Source organism: Bombina bombina, chromosome 9, assembly GCF_027579735.1.
Source record: "Bombina bombina isolate aBomBom1 chromosome 9, aBomBom1.pri, whole genome shotgun sequence".
Lineage (NCBI taxonomy): Eukaryota > Metazoa > Chordata > Amphibia > Anura > Bombinatoridae > Bombina > Bombina bombina.
Genome location: NC_069507.1, coordinates 143,547,445 through 143,568,292, shown reverse-complemented (window position 1 = coordinate 143,568,292; position 20,848 = coordinate 143,547,445). Strand labels below are relative to the sequence as shown.

The window sequence follows — 20,848 nt, the reverse complement described above, 5'->3', positions numbered from 1 at the left end:
TCACAAGCGGAAGAGTTGATGTAAAAGTTAGTACATGAAATAAACTGGTTAATAGCTTGGTATGGCAGGTAAACTTGATTACTTGAGGCAAGCAGAAACAAATGACATGAGAGGCAAGATATCCTTATTTGTATATTGGTAATACAGACCGGTAATCCTGATGGTAGAATATACAAACCGACTTCCCAAATAGTATCCTCAGCGTGGAGCAGAAGCGGAGTTACCAGAGAGGTAATGCAGACAGCGTGTGCTGAGATTCAGTGAGTGTGTGTGGCAGCTGCGGTTTCACCTAGAGTCAAGTCGGGCGTGACGTCACACGCCAACGGACCAGCATGCGAGTGTACAGGAAGCAAGCAGCAGCGTGAGAGACAGGAACAGAGATGCGGTGCTGCAATACTGCAAGTCTTGAGTAACTGAAAATTAGTATCAGTAGAAGGAAATCCCAACTTAGACAGGAGGGAATAGCTGGGTGTGTAGCGTTCAGGAACAGTGAGTGACTGAACAAATTACCAAGCAACGTTCAACACTAGGTGGAGCCTTAAATAGCAGTATGGTAATTAGTAGTTAAAGGTACAGAATGGTAAAACCCTGACAATATATATATATCAATGTAAATATTTGCATAGGAAATTAGCACATCTATGCAAGTATCCCCGCTTGCTTTTCCCCAGAAATTCTTAATATACAATGTTACCAATGCACAAGAGAATTGTGGGTAAGATATGCAAATTCTCAGGTTTTTTTTTGCTGTAATAATCCTGTTAAAAGGATTGCTTTGTCAAAACAGTATTTTGAAGCAAAAAAATGAGAATTTGCATATCTAATTTGCATATCTTACCCACAATTCTCTTGTGCATTGGTAACATTGTATATTAAGAATTTCTGGGGAAAAGCAAGCGGGGATACTTGCCTAGATGTGCTAATTTCCTATGCAAATATTTACATTGATTTAATTTTGAGACATGGAGGATTTTAAATTCTATATCTCCCCCCATAATTTTAATGAATTTTGTTATATATATATATATATATATATATATATATATATATATATATATATAGTAATATCAGCACCAATAGTATGTATGAAGCAGTACCATTTGAGATCAGCGTTTACATAAAGATCCACTGCAGACAGTGCAGGATAGTGGTAATATCAAAGGTATATAAGAAAAGAGAAAACAAACCATTATTTATTTAGCAACAGGTATTTTACTGCAATTAAATAACTTCAACAAGATCAAAACAGCAGTGCATGACACAATAGCCAAATAACATTAAATAAAATGTACAGCAAAATAAAAATCACAGTTCATTCGAGGGCTGCTATAAATGTTCCAATAGAACAAGAGCTGATTCCAATCCTTTCACACACTTAGTAACACTGTATCATTGAAATCCGGCAACATTGTGTGTATTCAATTGCAAACCGGGTAAATAGGCTATCCATAGCGGGTAAATCAGTCCCTTATTGAGCCCATTGATAAGGCTATTTTCTCATCAATATTTGTAATCCATACTCCCATAGGTAACTTTCCCGTAATGAGGCTTAATTGCATACCTTGATATCTTTCTTACGGCACTCTAGTTAAGTTCAGCCCATTTCTCATACTCACATAACCATCTGTGATGTCGAAGGTCAGCCCGTCTCTGGGTATTATGGGAGTCAGTGGAGGTTGAAGGGACCTCGACCACTATTTTGGTGGCTTCTCAGGAATATACAGCATTCGAAGGAAGGCACTTAGTGAATGCAGCACGCCTTCAAAGGAACCATCAGTCACGACAGCAATGAACTGAGAAATTCATCGGCGGTGAACAGCTGATCTCACCGCCGACACACACACAGCTATGCACGTTTCACCTTAGTGCATCAAGGCTTCATCCGGCTTGAAGATTCAAGCGGGATGAAGCCTTGATGCACTAAGGTGAAACGCCCATAGCTGTGTGTGTGTCGGTACACATGTACAAATATTTAAACATATACAGTATATATATATATATATATATATACAGTATATATATATATATATATATATATATATATATATATACACAGTATATATATATATATATATATATATATATATATATATGTGTATATAAAAATATATATATATATATATATATATATATATATATATATATATATATGCATGCACATGCAGAGAAAAATGCTAACACTAAAACAGTGATAACTGTAATTAGAAGCATTTTTGCCAATAAATGTACTGTATATTGAAAATATGTTTCTATTCAAAGATGTTATTCATCTATGTACATTTAAATTTTGACCAGAATGTCCCTTTAAGGCCTGATTGCTTAATGGCTAATAAGCAGATCTCCAACTTAAAGTGGCAGTACACTGTAAAATTGTTTTTCCATTAATGTATTTTCAATTACTTGTTATACCAGCTGCAGAGTATAAAATATTTGAAATTGCATTTACAGGTTTATTTGTGTTTATGAAGTAGCTGGTTTTGTGCTTTGAAACCACAGCCTATTACAATGGGTTGAACTTAAAGGTAATATCAGAGCTCATTATGTTATCACTTTTATGTACACAGACTTGCTGTATTGCTTAACTATCCTGCAGCCCACTGAGAGTGTAACTTCTTCTGCTGGTTGTGTTTACTTAGGCTTGTCAATAGCATATAATCCAGTATCAAAACTTTCAGTATAGGTATATACCACAGTATATACCACAGGCCAAATCAGCTTTTTCAAATGCTTAAATAGGAATAAAGGAGCAACTTGTAAACAATTTAATACACTCTAGCACGTAAAATGGATCATTGGGAATAATTTAAAGGGAAGAAAATTTTTGGGTGAACTGTCCCTTTTACTGAGCAACAGAGGGTTCTTCCCGCATTTCAAGAATGCATAAGTCTTGTCATATATTATGACTATTTATATAAATAGTATTTAGCACAAGCCCAGTTTTCCAATATCAATCTAATTCTAGGTATGTTTCTATAAAACATTATATAATATAATAATAATAATAATAATAGTTTAAAAATAAACACATTTTTAGAGATGCAGTGATTTTTTGTTTCATTAGGTGAAGAAATTATTAAAAGATAGGATAAATTATACAGAGTTTTCAAGATTTTCATATTGCTTGTTCTCATGTGGGATGGAGCTTGCCCTAGGTTTAACCAAACTTTGACCGGGGCTTCAATGTCCCCATAGTGCTTTTTATCTGGTCTTGTACATCGTTCCTTCCTGAATATTCTTCTGTTTCTTTCTATCCTATATTATAAATGGCGAGGTATGTTTGTCCGATGCAGTCATGCGCAGTAGAGACTGCACATGGACAAACATACCTGACCTTAACCGCAGGATAGCTTAAGGAAGCTTAAGCACTCTCAGGTGTTACGTTACAGGCATTTGCTGCATATGGAGCCGGAGCGCGATTGGTGCTCCGCCTCCATATGAGGGCAGATGCCTGATCGTTACAGATGGTGATAATGTGTGTGTCACCATCTGTAACGATCTGCTCCTGGTGCCGGCAGGAGGTGTGGGTGGGAGGCGGGTGGGCGGCTCAGCAGCGTAGGGGGGGATTGGGAGGGCCCTACGCTACAGAAATTATTTTTTGAAAAGAACAGGGAGGGATGGGGCAGTTACACTACAGAAAAGGGGTTTGGGGGTGCGGGAGAGTACTAAATGGTGATCGTGGGAGGGGGGAGATGGTGGGACCACTACACTACAGAAAAAAAACTAAAAAAATAAAAATTAAAACATTTTTTTTTTTTATAAAAAGGGTTGTATAGGTACTGGCAGACAGCCTAAGATGGCGGCAATAGTTAGAGGGGGGAGGGTTAGAGAGCTGTTTGAGGGGGATCAGGGAGGTTGGAGGGTTAGGGGGATCCTACACTGCAGAAAAATAAAGAGATAGAGGTATAGGGATAGAGCGATAGGGATAGATGGATTGAGGGAGCGATGAATAGAGGGATAGAGATATTTCTTTCCTTAAACATTTTGGCCCGTGTACACGGGCTTTAAAAGTAGTTTACAATATTCTGATTATACTTCTTCTCTGCATGGGTCCATTCTATATAATTGGTCTATGAATATTTTTTGGCACTTCAATTGCCCATTTACGTATAGGAAACAATTTCTAGAATTTGTTCATTTGCCCCACAAAAAATTCTGCAATGTGGCCAGGGGCGTAACTAAAGGGTCTCAGGTGAGACAAGGCCCACATCTCTAGGGGGCCCAGCTTGACATTGCAATCAGTAGGGGTATCACTCGACTTGCATCATGTAAGGCTCTGTGTGCTCCCCTGAAAACAAGTTCACAGTTTAAGGAAAGTGCATAGATTTACCTTTACAACATGGTGGCAGGTTTCAAAGATGGCTGCTGTACAGAAAAACTGCCCCCATATTTGCACAGGAAGTCTGTGCATATCCTCAGATGCAGACTAACCAAGGAGGAAGGATAAGTCAAATTAACCCTTTGAGTGCTAAGCACTTTCCCACCTGGGTGCTAAGGTTTTCTTAAAGGGTTTTTTATTTAATATTTTTTAAAAAAAAATTTTTTACTTTTTTTATTTATTTCAGATTCCCAAGACTTACACCGTTGGAAAGGTTAGGCGATTACCTTTCCAACTGTGGGTCTTGGGGGTCTGTAGCTGCTTAGATGCCTGAGATACAAGCTTCTAAGCAGCATGCCCCCTGCTCCTATATTTAACATTGTTAATGTTAAATAAAGTTGCGCGTGACGTCACCACGCAAAACAGAAGCCACGGCGATGTCTTTCATTATGCAGCACTGATCGCCGGGGTAGGAGCGGGTGGGAGCCCCCAGATTTCCCTCAAGTTGGGAGAGTACTAGTGACGGCTCTGAGCCATCATTAGCACCAGAGTGGGAAACTCTGTGACGGCTTAGAGCTGTCATTAGCACTCAAAGGGTTAATAGAGAAGTAGATCCTCGTTCTCCTATGTACCTGCTAGCTCAGCTTCAGCTGATTGAAAGCAAACAGAAAGGGCACTGCTGAAATAGGGAGCCCCCCACGTTCTTTGCTCTGGTGCCCAGCGAAAGTCTAGTTTTACCACTTTAAATGATTGAATAATTAAAGGGACATTATACACTCAATTTTTCTTTGCATAAATGTTTTGTAGATTATCATTTATGTAGCCCATCTGGTAGTGTTTTTGGAACAATATATAGTTTTGCTTATTTTTTAAGAACATTGTGCTGATTTTCAAACTCCTAGCAAAGCCCCAAAGTATCAGATGTATACTAAAATCTACAGATTTCTGCTTTCTCTTGTTTGTGTCATGGGCCTTTTTATATGCAGGCGAGGAGGGGGGGGGTTGTTCTTCCTGCTTTCTCAGCCCTTTTTAATGGGTATCCCAGCATAACCTCATCAACAGTGCTAAACTGGGAGCTTCTAAGTACATTTTAAAAAAGTTTTATACTGATTTTTAGATCAGTATCTGTGCATATTCTTCTTTGGTGCTATATGTCCCTTTAAGATTCAGCTGGTTGGCTTGCCTGTAGAGTAATATAGGGGTAAGTATAGGTAGGTAAGTACCTGTAACTGGATCTGCTTAAAGCTAAATAAACTTAGTGGTGTCTGTATGTGTATGCACAAAAGCCTGGCTAAATAAGACAATAATTACTTAAGTGGAGTAGTTCTTGTATACACAAGCACATAGCTAATGGTGGAAATGGTGGGATATAGGTTTTAGTATCTGCTGCCTTCATCTTCATTCTTTGTAAACATTACCCAGTAGCTTTAAGTGTTGCTTGTTGTTTCTAAATATCCTTTCTGTAAGCTTAGTCTGTGATGTTATCTATGTGCCTGATGAGTTCCTCTGTCTACAGATGATTCCAAAGCATCCAATCATCCTTTTTGGAAAATGGTCTGCTCTAGTGGTCTGGAGACAGAATTTTTGTTCTGTGATTGTGGAGATTCAGGTTTAGCTTTGTAACAAATTTATCGTAACACTAAAACAAATCTCTCTCCAGGACAAGGAAACCCTACTGCTTTTTGTTGCTTGAATTCAGCATGTTCTCTAAAAAAATAAGAAACTTATTTTAAATGGACAGTCTAGTCAAAATTAGACTTTCATGATTCAGAAATTGGAATTCTAGGCTATAAACAGAGACAGAACAGGTGAACTAATCAGCAGTGACCAAGTGCATAACTGCACAAAACGTTTGCTGGGAGCACCTGTTCTGTCGCCTGTATTTTTGCACTTTTTCTTGTGCTGACCGCTTTTATCTTACATGATTTTAAACTTTTTTGAATAAAGTATTGGAATTTTTTTACTATAAGGCTTGGAGCGCTTTTTCTTTTTCCATTCTTGGACTGTTATGTTTGTAATTAGTGCGTGTGCAGACGCACTGGAAAAGGAAAAAAGAAGAGGTTGCCGCCTGTGAGTATTAATTTAATGGATATAACTTATCTGGGACCGGATCCACATACCCTCTCTCATGCTTTACCTTTGCCTATAGACATTTAACTATTCTGTTACCCTATGACCCTCTGAGCGCTTCGTTGAGCAGGTTTGGATATCTGCATGATTCAGAAAGGATGTGCAATTTTAAACAACTTTCCAATTTACTTTAATCATCAACTTTGCTTTGTTCTCTTGGTAATCTTTGTTGAAAGCTAAGCCTAGATAGGCTCATACGCTAATTTCTAAGCCCATGAAGACCGCCTCTTATCTCAGTGCATTTTGATAGTTTTTTACAGCTAGACAGCGCTACTTCATGTGTACCATATAGATAACATTGTTCTTACTCCCATGGATTTACCACTGATTGTAAATCTGTCAAAGGGATTATCTATCTTTTTAAACAATAAAACATTTCAATTAGACTGTGCCTATAAAAAATGTCTGTAACACTAGTCATGTTGTGGTGTGGTGTGAAATAGCAGTATATAATGTAGTATATTGTGTGCATGTGACAATTATCTAATAATTTATTTTGCTGTGACAAATCGATCGGTATTTAACCGATTGGCTCCCCCATTGGCGTCTCCAGCATAAAGAACAACGCTTCTAATGCGCATGCGGCTAACTCCGAACTCACTCTCGGCTAGATTTAGAGTTTTGTTGGTAAGGACCCGCGTAGCTAACGCTGGCTTTTTTCTGGCCGCACCTTTAAAATAACTCTGGTATTGAGAGTCCACAGAAAGGCTGCGTTAGGCTCCAAAAAAGGAGCGTAGAGCATTTTTAACGCAACTGCAACTCTCGATACCAGAGTTGCTTACGGACGCGGCCAGCCTCAAAAACGTGCTTGTGCACGATTCCCCCATAGGAAACAATGGGGCTGTTTGAGCTGAAAAAAAAACTAACACCTGCAAAAAAGCCGCGTTCAGCTCCTAACGCAGCCCCATTGTTTGCTATGGTGAAACACTTCCTACGTCTGCATCTAACACCCTAACATGTACCCCGAGTCTAAACACCCCTAACCTTACACTTATTAACCCCTAATCTGCCGCCCCCGCTATCGCTGACCCTGCATATTATTTTTAACCCCTAATCTGCCGCTCCGTAAACCGCTGCTACTTACATTATCCTTATGTACCCCTAATCTGCTGCCCCTAACACCGCCGGATCGGAACAGCCAATAGAATGCAAGCTCAATCTGATTGGCTGATTGGATCAGCCAATCAGATTGAATTTGATTCTGATTGGCTGATTCCATCAGCCAATCAGAATATTCCTACCTTAATTCCGATTGGCTGATAGAATCCTATCAGCCAATCAGAATTCGAGGGACGCCATCTTGGATGACGTCCCTTAAAGGAACCGTCATTCTTCAGTTGGACGTCGCCGGAAGAAGATGGGTCCGCGGTGGAGGTCTTCAGGATGGAGCCGGTCGTCATCGGATGAAGATAGAAGATGCCGCTTGGATCAAGATGGTTGCCGGTCCGGATCGCCTCTTCTTCCCGGATAGGATGAAGACTTTGGAGCCTCTTCTGGACCTCTTCAGCCACCGGATGATGGATCGCCAGCCCCCGCTTGGGTTGGATGAAGATTTTGGAGCCAGGACGGATCGGTGATACCTGGTGAGGTGAAGACAAGGTAGGATGATCTTCAGGGGCTTAGTGTTAGGTTTATGTAAGGGGGGTTTGGGTTAGATTAGGGGTATGTGGGTGGTGGGTTGTAATGTTGGGGGGGGTATTGTATGTTTTTTTTTACAGGCAAAAGAGCTGAACTTCTTGGGGCATGCCCCGCAAAGGGCCCTGTTCAGGGCTGGTAAGGTAAAAGAGCTTTGACCTTTAGTAATTTAGAATAGGGTAGGGCATTTTTTATTTTGGGGGTCTTTGTTATTTTATTAGGGGGCTTAGAGTAGGTGTAATTAATTTAAAATTGTTGTAATATTTTTCTTATGTTTGTAAATATTTTTTTATTTTTTGTAACTTAGTTCTTTTTTATTTTTTGTACTTTAGTTAGTTTATTTAATTGTAGTTATTTGTAGATATTGTATTTAATTAATGTATTGATAGTGTAGTGTTAGGTTTAATTGTAGGTATTTTATTTAATTAATTTAATGATAGTATAGTGTTAGGTTTAATTGTAATTTAGGTTAGGATTTATTTTACAGGTAATTTTGAAATTATTTTAACTAGGTAACTATTAAATAGTTCTTAACTATTTAATAGCTATTGTACCTGGTTAAAATAATTACAAAGTTGCCTGTAAAATAAATATTAATCCTAAAATAGCTACAATGTAATTATAATTTATATTGTAGCTATATTAGGATTTATTTTACAGGTAAGTATTTAAATAGGAATAATTTATTTAATAAGAGTTAATTAATTTCGTTAGATTAAAATTATATTTAATTTAGGGGGGTGTTAGTGTTAGACTTAGCTTTAGGGGTTAATACATTTATTAGAATAGCGGTGAGCTCCGGTCGGCAGATTAGGGGTTAATAATTGAAGTTAGGTGTCGGCGATGTTAGGGAGGGCAGATTAGGGGTTAATACTATTTATTATAGGGTTAGTGAGGCGGATTAGGGGTTAATAACTTTATTATAGTAGCGGTGCGGTCCGCTCGGCAGATTACGGGTTAATAAGTGTAGGCAGGTGGAGGCGACGTTGAGGGGGGCAGATTAGGGGTTAATAAATATAATATAGGGGTCGGCGGTGTTAGGGGCAGCAGATTAGGGGTACATAGCTATAATGTAGGTGGCGGCGCTTTGCGGTCGGCAGATTAGGGGTTAATTATTGTAGGTAGCTGGCGGCGACGTTGTGGGGGGCAGATTAGGGGTTAATAAATATAATACAGGGGTCGGCGGTGTTAGGGGCAGCAGATTAGGGGTACATAAGTATAACGTAGCTGGCGGTCGGCAGATTAGGGGTTAAAAAAATTTAATCGAGTGGCGGCGATGTGGGGGGACCTCGGTTTAGGGGTACATAGGTAGTTTATGGGTGTTAGTGTACTTTAGAGTACAGTAGTTAAGAGCTTTATGAACCGGCGTTAGCCCAAAAAGCTCTTAACTACTGACTTTTTTCTGCGGCTGGAGTTTTGTCGTTAGATTTCTAACGCTCACTTCAGACACGACTCTAAATACCGGAGTTAGAAAGATCCCATTGAAAAGATAGGATACGCAATTGACGTAAGGGGATCTGCGGTATGGAAAAGTCGCGGCTGAAAAGTGAGCGTTAGACCCTTTTTTGAGTGACTCCAAATACCGGAGTTAGCCTAAAACCAGCGTTAGGAGCCTCTAACGCTGGTTTTCACGGCTACCGCCAAACTCCAAATCTAGGCCTCTGTTTCTTAAAGCGCGTTCATGCTAGCCGCATGCGCATTGACAAAGGGAATCCTGCTCTTTCGTCATACAAGTTACACGGAGCTTGCGAGCGTAGCGATCACCTGAAGTAGTGTTATATCTTACAGTAAGTATAGAATGTTAAAACGGCATCATTAGAAAAATAAAGCGATATGTAATATGCAGTTATTTCAACATTATATCCTCAAATTGTGCACTTTAAGACACAGTCTTCACACGATCTACTCTGAATCTCTAAACAATGAATCAAGTGATTCATTGATAGTATGCATCTCAGCGTAGTGAGTGTAAGTGCGCATGTGCAAATTTTGGATTGTCGGGTACGAGCGCTCAACATTACGTGAGTGAAAAAGGCGAGGGGGCGGAGGAACACACTGCACAATGCGAACAGTAAAAATACATTTATTTACAGACTTTTTTTTATTTTTGGCAAAAAAAAAAGTTAGCGACTTGAGTGTTTATTAGGAAGGCTAACTGCAGCTTGATTCACTGGAAGCAAAATTAACTTTCACTTTAAAGGGTTAGAAATATTTGCCAAATATTACCAAAATAAAATACATTATTATAATTATAGATATATATGCAGTAAATTCAACTTACTTCTTTCCAGAAACAAAGCTTTTAAATATCTTTAAAATTAAAATCTATATACAACGAGCAATAACGACCACCCATAAAGTAGGCAGAGTTTATGAAACATGAATTGATCATCCTTATCCAATAGGCAAGTGTTTCTGCCCATTTCATTTAAATATTAATAGGACGTTCTTTATTGAAACCTCACATGCGTACTGATTGTGTAAGGGAAAACTTAATGCCTTATCATAAGAAACAAACAACATGCTAATTTTTCTAGGATTTAAAAAAATGATTGTTAATCTAGGAATTAACTTCCTTTTACTAAGATGAAATCAACTTGCTCATTAGCAGAGAAACAGATAACTATGCTTCTGCTCCGTGAATCTTCAGCGCTCTGGTGCTCCACCAACATCAACGCCACTATTATGAAGTCCACCCCACTTCCTGTGCCGGTATAATGACGCTAGGAATCTGGGTCCAAGATGCGCATGTGTTACTATTAAAATAATTATATGTGCATGAGAGCCGCCATGATGTTTCTACCTAGGTAGAACATCATTATAGGGTACACATAATGAGATAAAAATGGGTTTGGCAAAATACATTTTTTTTATGTGAAATAACTAGAAAACGGATGAAAACATTTAACAGGTACTTATTTGATTTTAAAAGGTTTTGGGTTTACTACTATCTCTTTAACAATATAGAATAATTAAAGTAAAAGGGACATTAAAGGGATATGAAACACATTTTTTTTATTTCATAATACAGGTAGAGCATACCGTTCTAAACAGTTTTCCAATTTAATGCTATTACTAAATTTGCTTCATTCTCTTGGTATCTTTTGTTGAAGAGCACCAATGCACTACTGGGAGCTAGCTGAACACATAGGGTGAGCCAATGATAAAAGGCAAAAATGTGCAGTCACCAATCAGCACCAAGCTCCCAGTAGAGCACTGCTACTCTTGAGTCTACCAAGGTTTACTCTTCAACAAAGGATACCAAGAAAAGTAAGCAAATTTGAAAATAGAAGTAAATTATAGTTTTTACACACACCCACACATAATGTTCTCTACAATTTGTATGCAATACTAAGTTGCTGTTGAATATATAAAAAATGACTTTAATAATCCTTTAAGCCATTTTATGACCCCTGAAGCACACATTGTTTATAATAATCAGATATTTAAAAAAAAGAAAATACTTGTACACCGATCTGTGCTATTATCTTAGAATCTTCAAAATATTAAGTGTCAAATTAGCTGTAAGAAACAATAAATTAACTTTCACAATTTCCCAAGCTAATGAGATCAGATGCACAGCCATATTTTGGTCAATACAGCTTGCACTCTGTATGTAATGTATCAGTTTTATCATATAAGTAAATACTGCAGAATGATGCCCACAAAGAACACAATACTTTAGTGGCAATGTGCACCCAAAATATTGTCCCTGAAAAGTGCAACAATCTGAATTTCTGTATGTCCTGAGATTGCCCCAATAATGAATAAAATGTATAGATAAATACAAATAGAAACATTATATTGCAAATATTATAATCATAATGCAAAGACTGAATATGTCCTTGTTTTTATACGTTTTTTTTCTTTAATTTTTTAACTAATAGGTGGCAAAGGTTATAATTATAGTTTTTTTTCTGATATACTTAAAGGGACACTAAACCCAATTTTTTCTTTCATGATTCAGATAGAGCATGCAGTTTTAAGCAACTTTCTAATTTACTCCTATTATCAATTTTTCTTCGTTCTCTTGCTTTTTGAAACGGTATGCTCTGTCTGATTCACAAATTATTTTTTGGGGTTTTATATCCCTTTAAACAAAAACAAAAAAAGCACACAAATTTTGCGCATTAGTCAAGCAAGTTGTTCATCCCAATTTAAAGTAATAAAGGGACATTCATTTCATTTTTTTATTTAAAAAAGTGGAGTCATCGTCCTCAGATAGTAATTTGATGCCTATGTTGCTCTGATCAGTCCTCTATATATTAAAGGTAATGTTTACTTTATATACAGTATTGAATACGGCTGGAGTTTATCTCACCGCAGTGACTACATTAGGATCTTTGTTTATGCTGGTGAACTGTTTTAGAACTTTACGTTTGCTAAACACTCATTTACTTATAGAATTTTGCTCATACAGATAAGTAATGGAACGAGCCTTTTTTATTGTTCATGTATAAGTATTTAAAACTGTCAAAGAGACATTTATAGTCATTTTTATATATGATTTAGTATACATTAAGCACTAGAATGAAAGGATTTACATTCAAAATTTATTTAAAGCATTTTTAAATGGTCATGTTGTTGGCAAAGATTTGAATTATTCTGAAATGCAAAGACATACTACTTGAGGAACCACTTGTCTATCTTATATCCTACCTAGTTGCCAATTGGTCTCCTGCACTGATCACTCACTGTATAGCATGTAGAAGGGTCAAAGAGGTGAACTACAGGAAAAGCAAGAAAAATAAATTAAAGGGGCAGTCTACTCAGAAAAAAAAAGGTTAAAAAGATAGATAATCCCTTTATTTACCCATTCCCCAGTTTTGCATAACTAACACTGTTATATTAATATACTTTTTTCCTCTTTGATTGTATCTAAGCCTCTGCAGACTGACCCTGTTCTTTTGACAGACTTGCAAATTAGTCGATCAGTGCTGAAATAACTCCACGGGAGTGAGCACAATGTTAACTTTATGGCACACATGAACTAGCACTGTCAAACTGTGAGTAAGTCAAAGTTCACTGAGATAAGAGGCGGTCTCACACTACAAATCTTTTTTAACTTGAGTGTCCCTTTAAGTGTTTTACTCCCAAGTATGCCACAGTAAATGTGCCCGAGCTGAGTATGTGATGAATTTCGATGCAGAAATGTGGTAACATCAACATTACTTCCCTCGTCATTTTTTTCAATGTAAGTGGAATAATATTTTAAAAAAAAATGTATGTGTGTTGTATTTGGTTTCTTTAAGTTACTTTCTTTATTATTTGTTGCTCTAATATTTCTAAAGATTTGCTTTATTAGCCTTTAGTAAAACTGGATTTAAATATAAATTCCTGATAACAGAAGCATATATCTGCTATCAATTTGTCATATTGTGGGACATTCACAAGTGCCTCTTAGTTCTTATATATTTATGAGTTGCATTTGTAGTACTTATGGTAACAAATGCATGCCTGTAGGTGTACTTACTACAAAAAGGTTGAGAGACACTGCCATAAATGACAGCAAAGAGAGAAATACTTGAACTAGTTTTCTTCACCAACTATTGCCCTATCTCTCTACTACCTCTCACCTTAAGACAAAATGTATTAAAAAGACATGAAACCCCAAATGTATCTTTCATGATTCAGATAGAATATGCAGTTCTGATCAACTTTCCAATTGACTTCAATTATCAAAGTTGCTTTATTCTCTTGGTATTCTTTGTTGAACCTGCAGCACTGCACTACTGGGAACTAGCTGAACCCACCAGGTGAACCAATGAAAAGATAAATTTATGTGCAGACGCCAATCACAACAGTTAGCACATTGTTGCTCCTTAGCATACCTAGGTATGTTTTTCAAGTATGGATATCAAGAGAATAAAGCAAATTACATAATAGAAGTAAATTGGACAGTTGTTTAAAATCTTATGTTCTGTATGAAAAGAAATAGAATTTTTAAAGGGACGCAAAACCCGAAATTGTTCTTTCATGATTTAGACAGAGCAAGCACTTGGAAACAAAAAAAGTTCACTTTGTTGAAAGAGCAGCAATGCACTACTAGCTCCCAGTAGTGAACACATCAGATGAGCCAGTGACAAGAAGCATATGTTACACGTGTCACCACCAATCAGTAGCTAGCTCCCAATAGTGATTTGCTGCTCCTTAGCAAACAAAGCAAATTAAATAAAATAAGTAAAATGTAAAGTTGGTTACAATTACATGTTCTATCAAAATCATGACAGTTTGCAGCTTTGCATATAGTCCCTTATTCTACTTTCTCAAAAACAAATTCTCTTCTTCACCTTGGGCTCGATTTATCAAGCCGTTCTCCTTCCTTCGACTGCAGGTTCTTACAGACGGCTGCTTCCCTACCATCTTCTCCACCTCTTAGATAGAGAATTTCAATGTCCTCGGTCTTGTCCAACCAGGGAGATTGACTGCTCCTGCCCGCGTGTGATTGGCTGTGTGCGGCAGGATTGCATGAAAGTGCAAAATAGCGCTTGTGTGCAATGGTGAAATTCCAGCAGTAGATTGCTGCACACCAGAGGAGAGCTGGGCAGACAGGGGCGAATATGTAGGCCCCTGTCCGCCCTTGATTGATAAATCAAGCCCCTTTTGTGTAATCAGACTTTTGTACCCAACACACTAGACAGACTTTAGCCATTACAGTAACAAATGACCTGCTTACAGCTTAGTTTAAAGGCCACTTTCCTTGTTAATCTTGTTGATTACTGTATTTTCCTGCTCCAAACTCTCAAATTCTTTGGCATGTGTGACAGAACGCTCACTGCTCCTTTCCTGTATCTTTAAACATACCTTAGGCATAGCATTGCCTGCCCCACTACCACTATCTGCTGGGGTGCTACACAGCTTGGTTCTTTTCTCAGTCAGCCTATCATCTCTTTAAAGGGACAGTCTATACCAAAATGTTTCTTATTTAAAAAGATAGATAATCCCTTAATTACCCATTCCCCGTTTTCGCATAACCAGCACAGTTATATTAATATACTTTTTACCTCTGTGATTACCTTGTATCTAAGCCTCTGCAGACAGCCTCCTTATCTAAGTGCTTTTGACTGACATGCAGTGTAGTCAATCAGTGAAGACTCCTAAATAACTTCACGGGAGTGAGCACAATGTTATCTATATGACACACATGAACTAACACTGTCTAACTGTGAAAAACTTTCAAAATGCTCTGAGCTAAGAGGCGGTTTTCAACGGTTTAGAAATCAGTTTGAGCCTAGCTAGCTTTAGCTTTTCAAAAATACCACCAAGGGAACAAAGCAAATTTGATGATAAAAGTAAATTGGAAAGTTGTTTAAAATTGCATGCCCTATCTGAATCATGAAAGTTTAGTTTTGACTTTACTGTCCCTTTAAGTGACACAAGTCACTTCTATTTGCTGCATCTAAACAAGGGCATTTTAAAATGTATTGCATTTTTTGTGAAAGATGTTCTAGTACTGAGAAAAAAAAAGTTTTTTTTTTATTCTTGTTAGGCGTGTCACTGCCCACCAATAAACTAGTTGAGTTGTTTACCAGCCAGTGAGCAATTAGTCCTCAAGTACCATTTGTACATAGAAATGCACTTCCTGTTAGCATAAAAATGATAAAAACATGAACAATTAAACATGTTGAAATAGTGCCCTTTCATAAGCATAACAGAATTTTATTAGAGTTTAATAAAGTCTTCAGGGTCTCAGCATTATCTTTTTCTCAATGGCATCCAGCTCTACAAACCCTTCTCCAGATCTATCCTCTTCTCTGGCATCAGTATCTATCAAACATCTCATCCTAGAAGTTCTCTTATTACCAAAAGCTCAATATCTCCATAACTTGGCTTCTCCGTCCCCCTTTAACCATTATACTTTACAACCCTTCAAATCTATGTGACTGCTGACAACACGGTCATCTGCTCAACAGATTACATCCAATATCTTGAGTTCAATGTTGACCTAGAAATGACATTAGCTCCTTAGAGGATTTCTGACACCTTAAAAATACCCAGGGATATGCATCCATAAGAAAAGTTTTATGCATATTCATCTTTTAGGCTCTGCTGTGGTTATTTAGCTCAGCCAATCATCATGTAAAATGTTTCATGTTCAAGGTTCTGAAATTTCCAGTATTCTTCAGTCTCTATGGGAATGTCGAGAAAAGAAAATTGTTTGTAGGTAAATTACAGGAAAAGTGGGTAAAATAAATGATGGAAGCACATTGCATGGCGTGTTATTTTTGTTACAATGCAGAATTAGTTAATCAGTCCACGCTGGAAATGCCAAATCACCTGAGCACAGAGTTGCTTCATACCCTTCCTTAAAGGAACATCAAACCCACATTTGTTCTTTCATGATTCAGATAAAGAATACAATTTTAAACAACTTTCCAATTTACTTCTATTATTTAATTTGCTTCCTTCTCTTGTTATCCTTTGCTGAAAGCTTTATCTAGGAAAGCTCAGGAGCAGCAGATAATCTAGGTTCTAGCTGTTGATCGGTGGCTGCATATACATATTGATTGTGATTGGCTCACCCATGAGTTCAGTTAGAAACCAGTAGTGCATTGCTGTTACTTCAACAAATGATACCAAAAGAATGAAACAAATGAGATAATAGAAGTAAATTAGAAAGTTGTTTAAAGCTGTATTCTCTATCTGAATCATGAAAGAAAAAATTTGGGTTTCCTGTCCCTTTAAGACATAAGTGAAAGTTGGCCTTTGACATTACTAGAAATAAATGTACACCAATCACTCTTAAAGAGCCCTACTCAAAACCTTATCCCATAGTAACCGAAAAACACAAAAACCCTCAATTGCAGGCTTCATTTCAGTAAATTACAACCTAGCTCATGCAAAATATCAAATTACACCACGGATCTGTTCTAACCCGTACAATTAGTATTGTTACGTTAAGCTACTCAGCTATAACCCTAAACAATTTAAAGGAACACTCTTTTAAAACACTTTCCAATTTACTTACATTATCAAATATTGCAGTCTTTTTATAAACACACTTTCTGGGGAACAAGATTATACTGAGCATGTGCACAAGCTCACAGGGTATACGTATACTAGTCTGTGATTGGCTGATATCTGTCACGTGAAACAGGGGGACAGAAAATGGGAGAAAATGTTTTTAGAGTATTATTACATTGTTTTTTTATTATGCAATTCTATTGTGTTGAGTGGTTCTTTAAATAAACCAAGAATATATAATGGGGGAGGAACCCAAGATAAAAATGCTATTTATGATGACACAGATAGGCTGAGCTGCTTTGTGAACTTTTGGACTTTATGAGAGGCAAATACAGGGCTACCAAGCTTTCACTAAATGATAACAGAGGTTCAGTTTCTTTGCAAGGCTATTTTATCATGGCACTGATGTTCCCTATAAAAATAATGATCAATTCAGGGGCAACATGATGCCACCTCATTTATTTGCTTTCCAACAGTTTTATTCATTTATTACAAATTATTGATCCCTGGTTGTTATGTGGTGTTAAACCCTTCATCATTATTTTTTTTTGTGGGGCGGGAGGTGCAGCATAAACACCAAAGAAAAAAAAAATAAACCACACAACACTGGATATATTGTGTTTATAGATGCCAGCACCCATTTACTGTATTAATAGTGTACCTACAATAGTACAATTAAGCTAAAGAAAAAACACTTTTACCATGGATTATTTATGCTTTATTATGATATGAAAATATATTTACAACAAAATAAAAATATCTTTAAGACAAGCATACCCAACAATTCTTCTACAAATGGGTATTTTTTTTTTTAATAAATGGCTTCTCTAAAACATGCCACTTTTGACCCATGCTGATGAAGAACCCACACATACACACTAGCTGTACAAAAAGTATAAATAACTACAGCGCTGTACAAATTAAATATAAAAATGATGAAGTTACAAAAGCCACTATATACAATTAAGATGCTATATGTTCTTTACATAATACATAAATGCTTTACAACGTGCTACTGTATGGTTTGAAGTGAACAGGGAGATTGTCCACTGGACAAACTATGGGGCCAGTTTTCATTGTTGGGGGTCCATTTAAAAGTTCCCAGTCACAACTCCTGCACAGCTCAACTATGAGGGTCTTCAGGAGAATTTTGGCAAACTCTTTGCCCACACAGCACCGAACACCACCACCAAATGGAATGAAACCGAATCTTGAAGAGTCTTTTGGAAAAGTCTTTAAAAAGCGATCTGGGTTAAATTCTTCTTTGTTGTCAGAAAAGAGCTCAGCGTCATCATGTGTATCTGCAATACTATAAATGACATTCCAGCCTTTAGGAATCTGATACCCCTATAAAAATAAAAAAGATATTAATATCACGCTCAAGTCATATAGGTGCAGCACAAGTTTATACTCTGCTATTAAAATAGAAAAACCATCTGACATATTACGGGTTGTTTGACCTCCAACAGGATGCAGAGCAATAAAGTGATAACTGCCAATAAAAACAGTGTAAAGCCTGTCTATAAAAAGGCTCAGGAGCCAATTTAAAATAATTGGTTATGTTTTGTTAGTCAAAAGATATGAGTCAATGCATAAAGTATGCAACAAATATATACTTATGTACTGTACATTCACACACGCAAGTGTAAAATTAAAGTGGTTTCAGATTTGGATACAATTCAGTAGCGATGCGTTAAAGCATATTTTGGTTAGGAACATGAGGGGGGTGGGGGGAAATCACACAACAACTTACATTAATAACAAATGTCTTGAGCGCAACGCGAAATCCCCCTGGAACTGGCGAGCAGAGCCTAAGGGTCTCATTAAGGACACATGAAGTGTATTTAAGTTTTTGCAGTTTATCAAAAGACAAGTCGCTTTCTCCATCTTTGTTGGTCAGCAGGCCCTAGGAAAGCAAATAGTAAAATTAATGACAAGATCCCTATTTTGTTATTAAAGTGCAGATCATTTTATTTCACTGAGGGTTTACTGTAGAGTCATGTGCAAGCCTGGTAAGCTAAATAGCAGTGATTTTATTATAAAGACTAAACCTTTACCCACTGGGCACAATGTAATTTGGAGTTACCTTTAAAGGGACAGTCAAGTCAAAAATCACACTTTCATGATTCAGATAGATTCACAGGCTAGAAATATGTATTTTGTGATTGGCTGATAGCTGTCACATGATGCATTAAGGGAGATTTAACTTTTAAATTTGTCACTACTCATTTAAAATTCAAATGTTTATTAAGCAGGTATTGATTATGCTACTCTGTGTTTAGTGATTCTTTAACAAAGCTGACAAACACTTACCATGGTCTCAAGCTCATTACGGACTTTCTGAACAACTTCTTTGTTAAGCCCAAGGAAGGTTATAAGAGATGTCCCAGCACTCGCTGTAGTCCCATGTCCACCAAACAGAAGTTCAGTTGCAGATTCTTTCAGAGCCTAAATCAGAGAGAAATACTTGTGATTTACTACATAGAACCAGTTTTGTTTCAGGATTCCTAAGCCTATCCATACACCTATATATAGGCTTACCAGAAGTCCCACTTTTACTGGGATTGTCCCGGTTTGGAGGCGCTGTCCCAGTGTCCCACCCAGTTGTTCATTCTGTCCCAGTAGGGTCGCCACCTCCAGGTTTCAAATCATGCGTCCGGGTTTCAGCCCACCTGAAACCCAGACACATTATTCAAAATGACTGGACTGTGGCTCTCCAGCATAGTTGGATGCTGGTACTTTGTTACATACAGCCCTACGTAGCTTAACGTTCATGTCCTTCAAAGTTTACCTTTAGTAATACAGGCTGAGTGAGCAGCATAGGTTTTTTTATTTTGTAGTACTACTTGGTATATTTTTCTAAGAATTTAACACCCCCCGAACCCCTAGTGACATTGCCGGTAATACACCTTTAGGGGAATCATATGGGTATGACTAGGAAGTACAGACAGGCAGGATTTTTGGCGTGGATCTTGCTTTACTGCATGCAGGATAGCATTTTGGCTATAATCTTCCTGCATTATGGTATAGAGTAGCCTCTTAAACAGCTTTAGCAGGTACGTGTTTCTTTTTTACTTTCATTCAATGTTGTATTTATGCCTTATCAGTATTTGGCTCTGTTCCTTAATTAGGCACATAAAACACATATTACACTGCAGATATTAAATTGTGAAATTGATAATTATGAATGTGATAATTATGCTTGATGTTTGGCATTATTTAGAATCTGAGATTTAGATTAATGATTTATTTGCCATGACAACATAATGGTGCCTTTTTCACTAGGGGGTGGTGTTATGGTCTATTTAAACTGTGTGATTCACTTGTTTGACTGAGGAAGGGTAGAGTATCCATGAAACATTACACACATAAAAGCTACTACTTTAAAAGGACCGGTAATTGCCATGCCCCCTTGACCACGCTCCTGACCACACCCTCACTGGCACAGCACCAGGTGGTCCCAGTTTCACCTCTAAAAATTATGGTAAGCCTACCTATATAACAAGCATTAATTGGCCAATATACCTTTAAATCCACAGGTTCTCCATACTTTTTCTTATAATCAATCAGCAATTGTAAAGCATCTTTGGGAAAGGCTTCAGGTTCCTTCAGTAGTTTTTCTTTAATATTTTCTTCAATTTTGGAGTGGATTATGTTTCTAGCCTTCATACCCTACAGTAGCAAAAACAAAGAAATCATTCATTGAACAGCCCATGGCTTAGAAAATGGTTTTGTAGGAACAGTACAATAGGATTTCATTTCTAAATTTGCAAAACAAATTGGAATATTCTCATTATCTTAAGA

At 37.3% G+C, this 20,848-nt stretch overlaps 1 protein-coding gene across 1 annotated transcript in view; it reads right to left on the bottom strand.

The window, feature by feature from the left end:
- Window positions 1-17,739: 17,739 nt before the first annotated feature.
- Window positions 17,740-20,848, bottom strand: part of LOC128640087 (cytochrome P450 26A1) — a 4,555-nt gene continuing 1,446 nt past the window's right edge. Inside the window, exons 4-7 of the mRNA XM_053692419.1 lie at window positions 20,570-20,716; window positions 19,358-19,492; window positions 18,798-18,950; window positions 17,740-18,391 (exon numbers count right to left, since the gene is read on the bottom strand). Coding sequence (XP_053548394.1) covers window positions 18,047-18,391; window positions 18,798-18,950; window positions 19,358-19,492; window positions 20,570-20,716 — 780 coding nt within the window. The 3' untranslated portion in view covers window positions 17,740-18,046. The remainder of the gene's footprint in view (window positions 18,392-18,797; window positions 18,951-19,357; window positions 19,493-20,569; window positions 20,717-20,848) is intronic.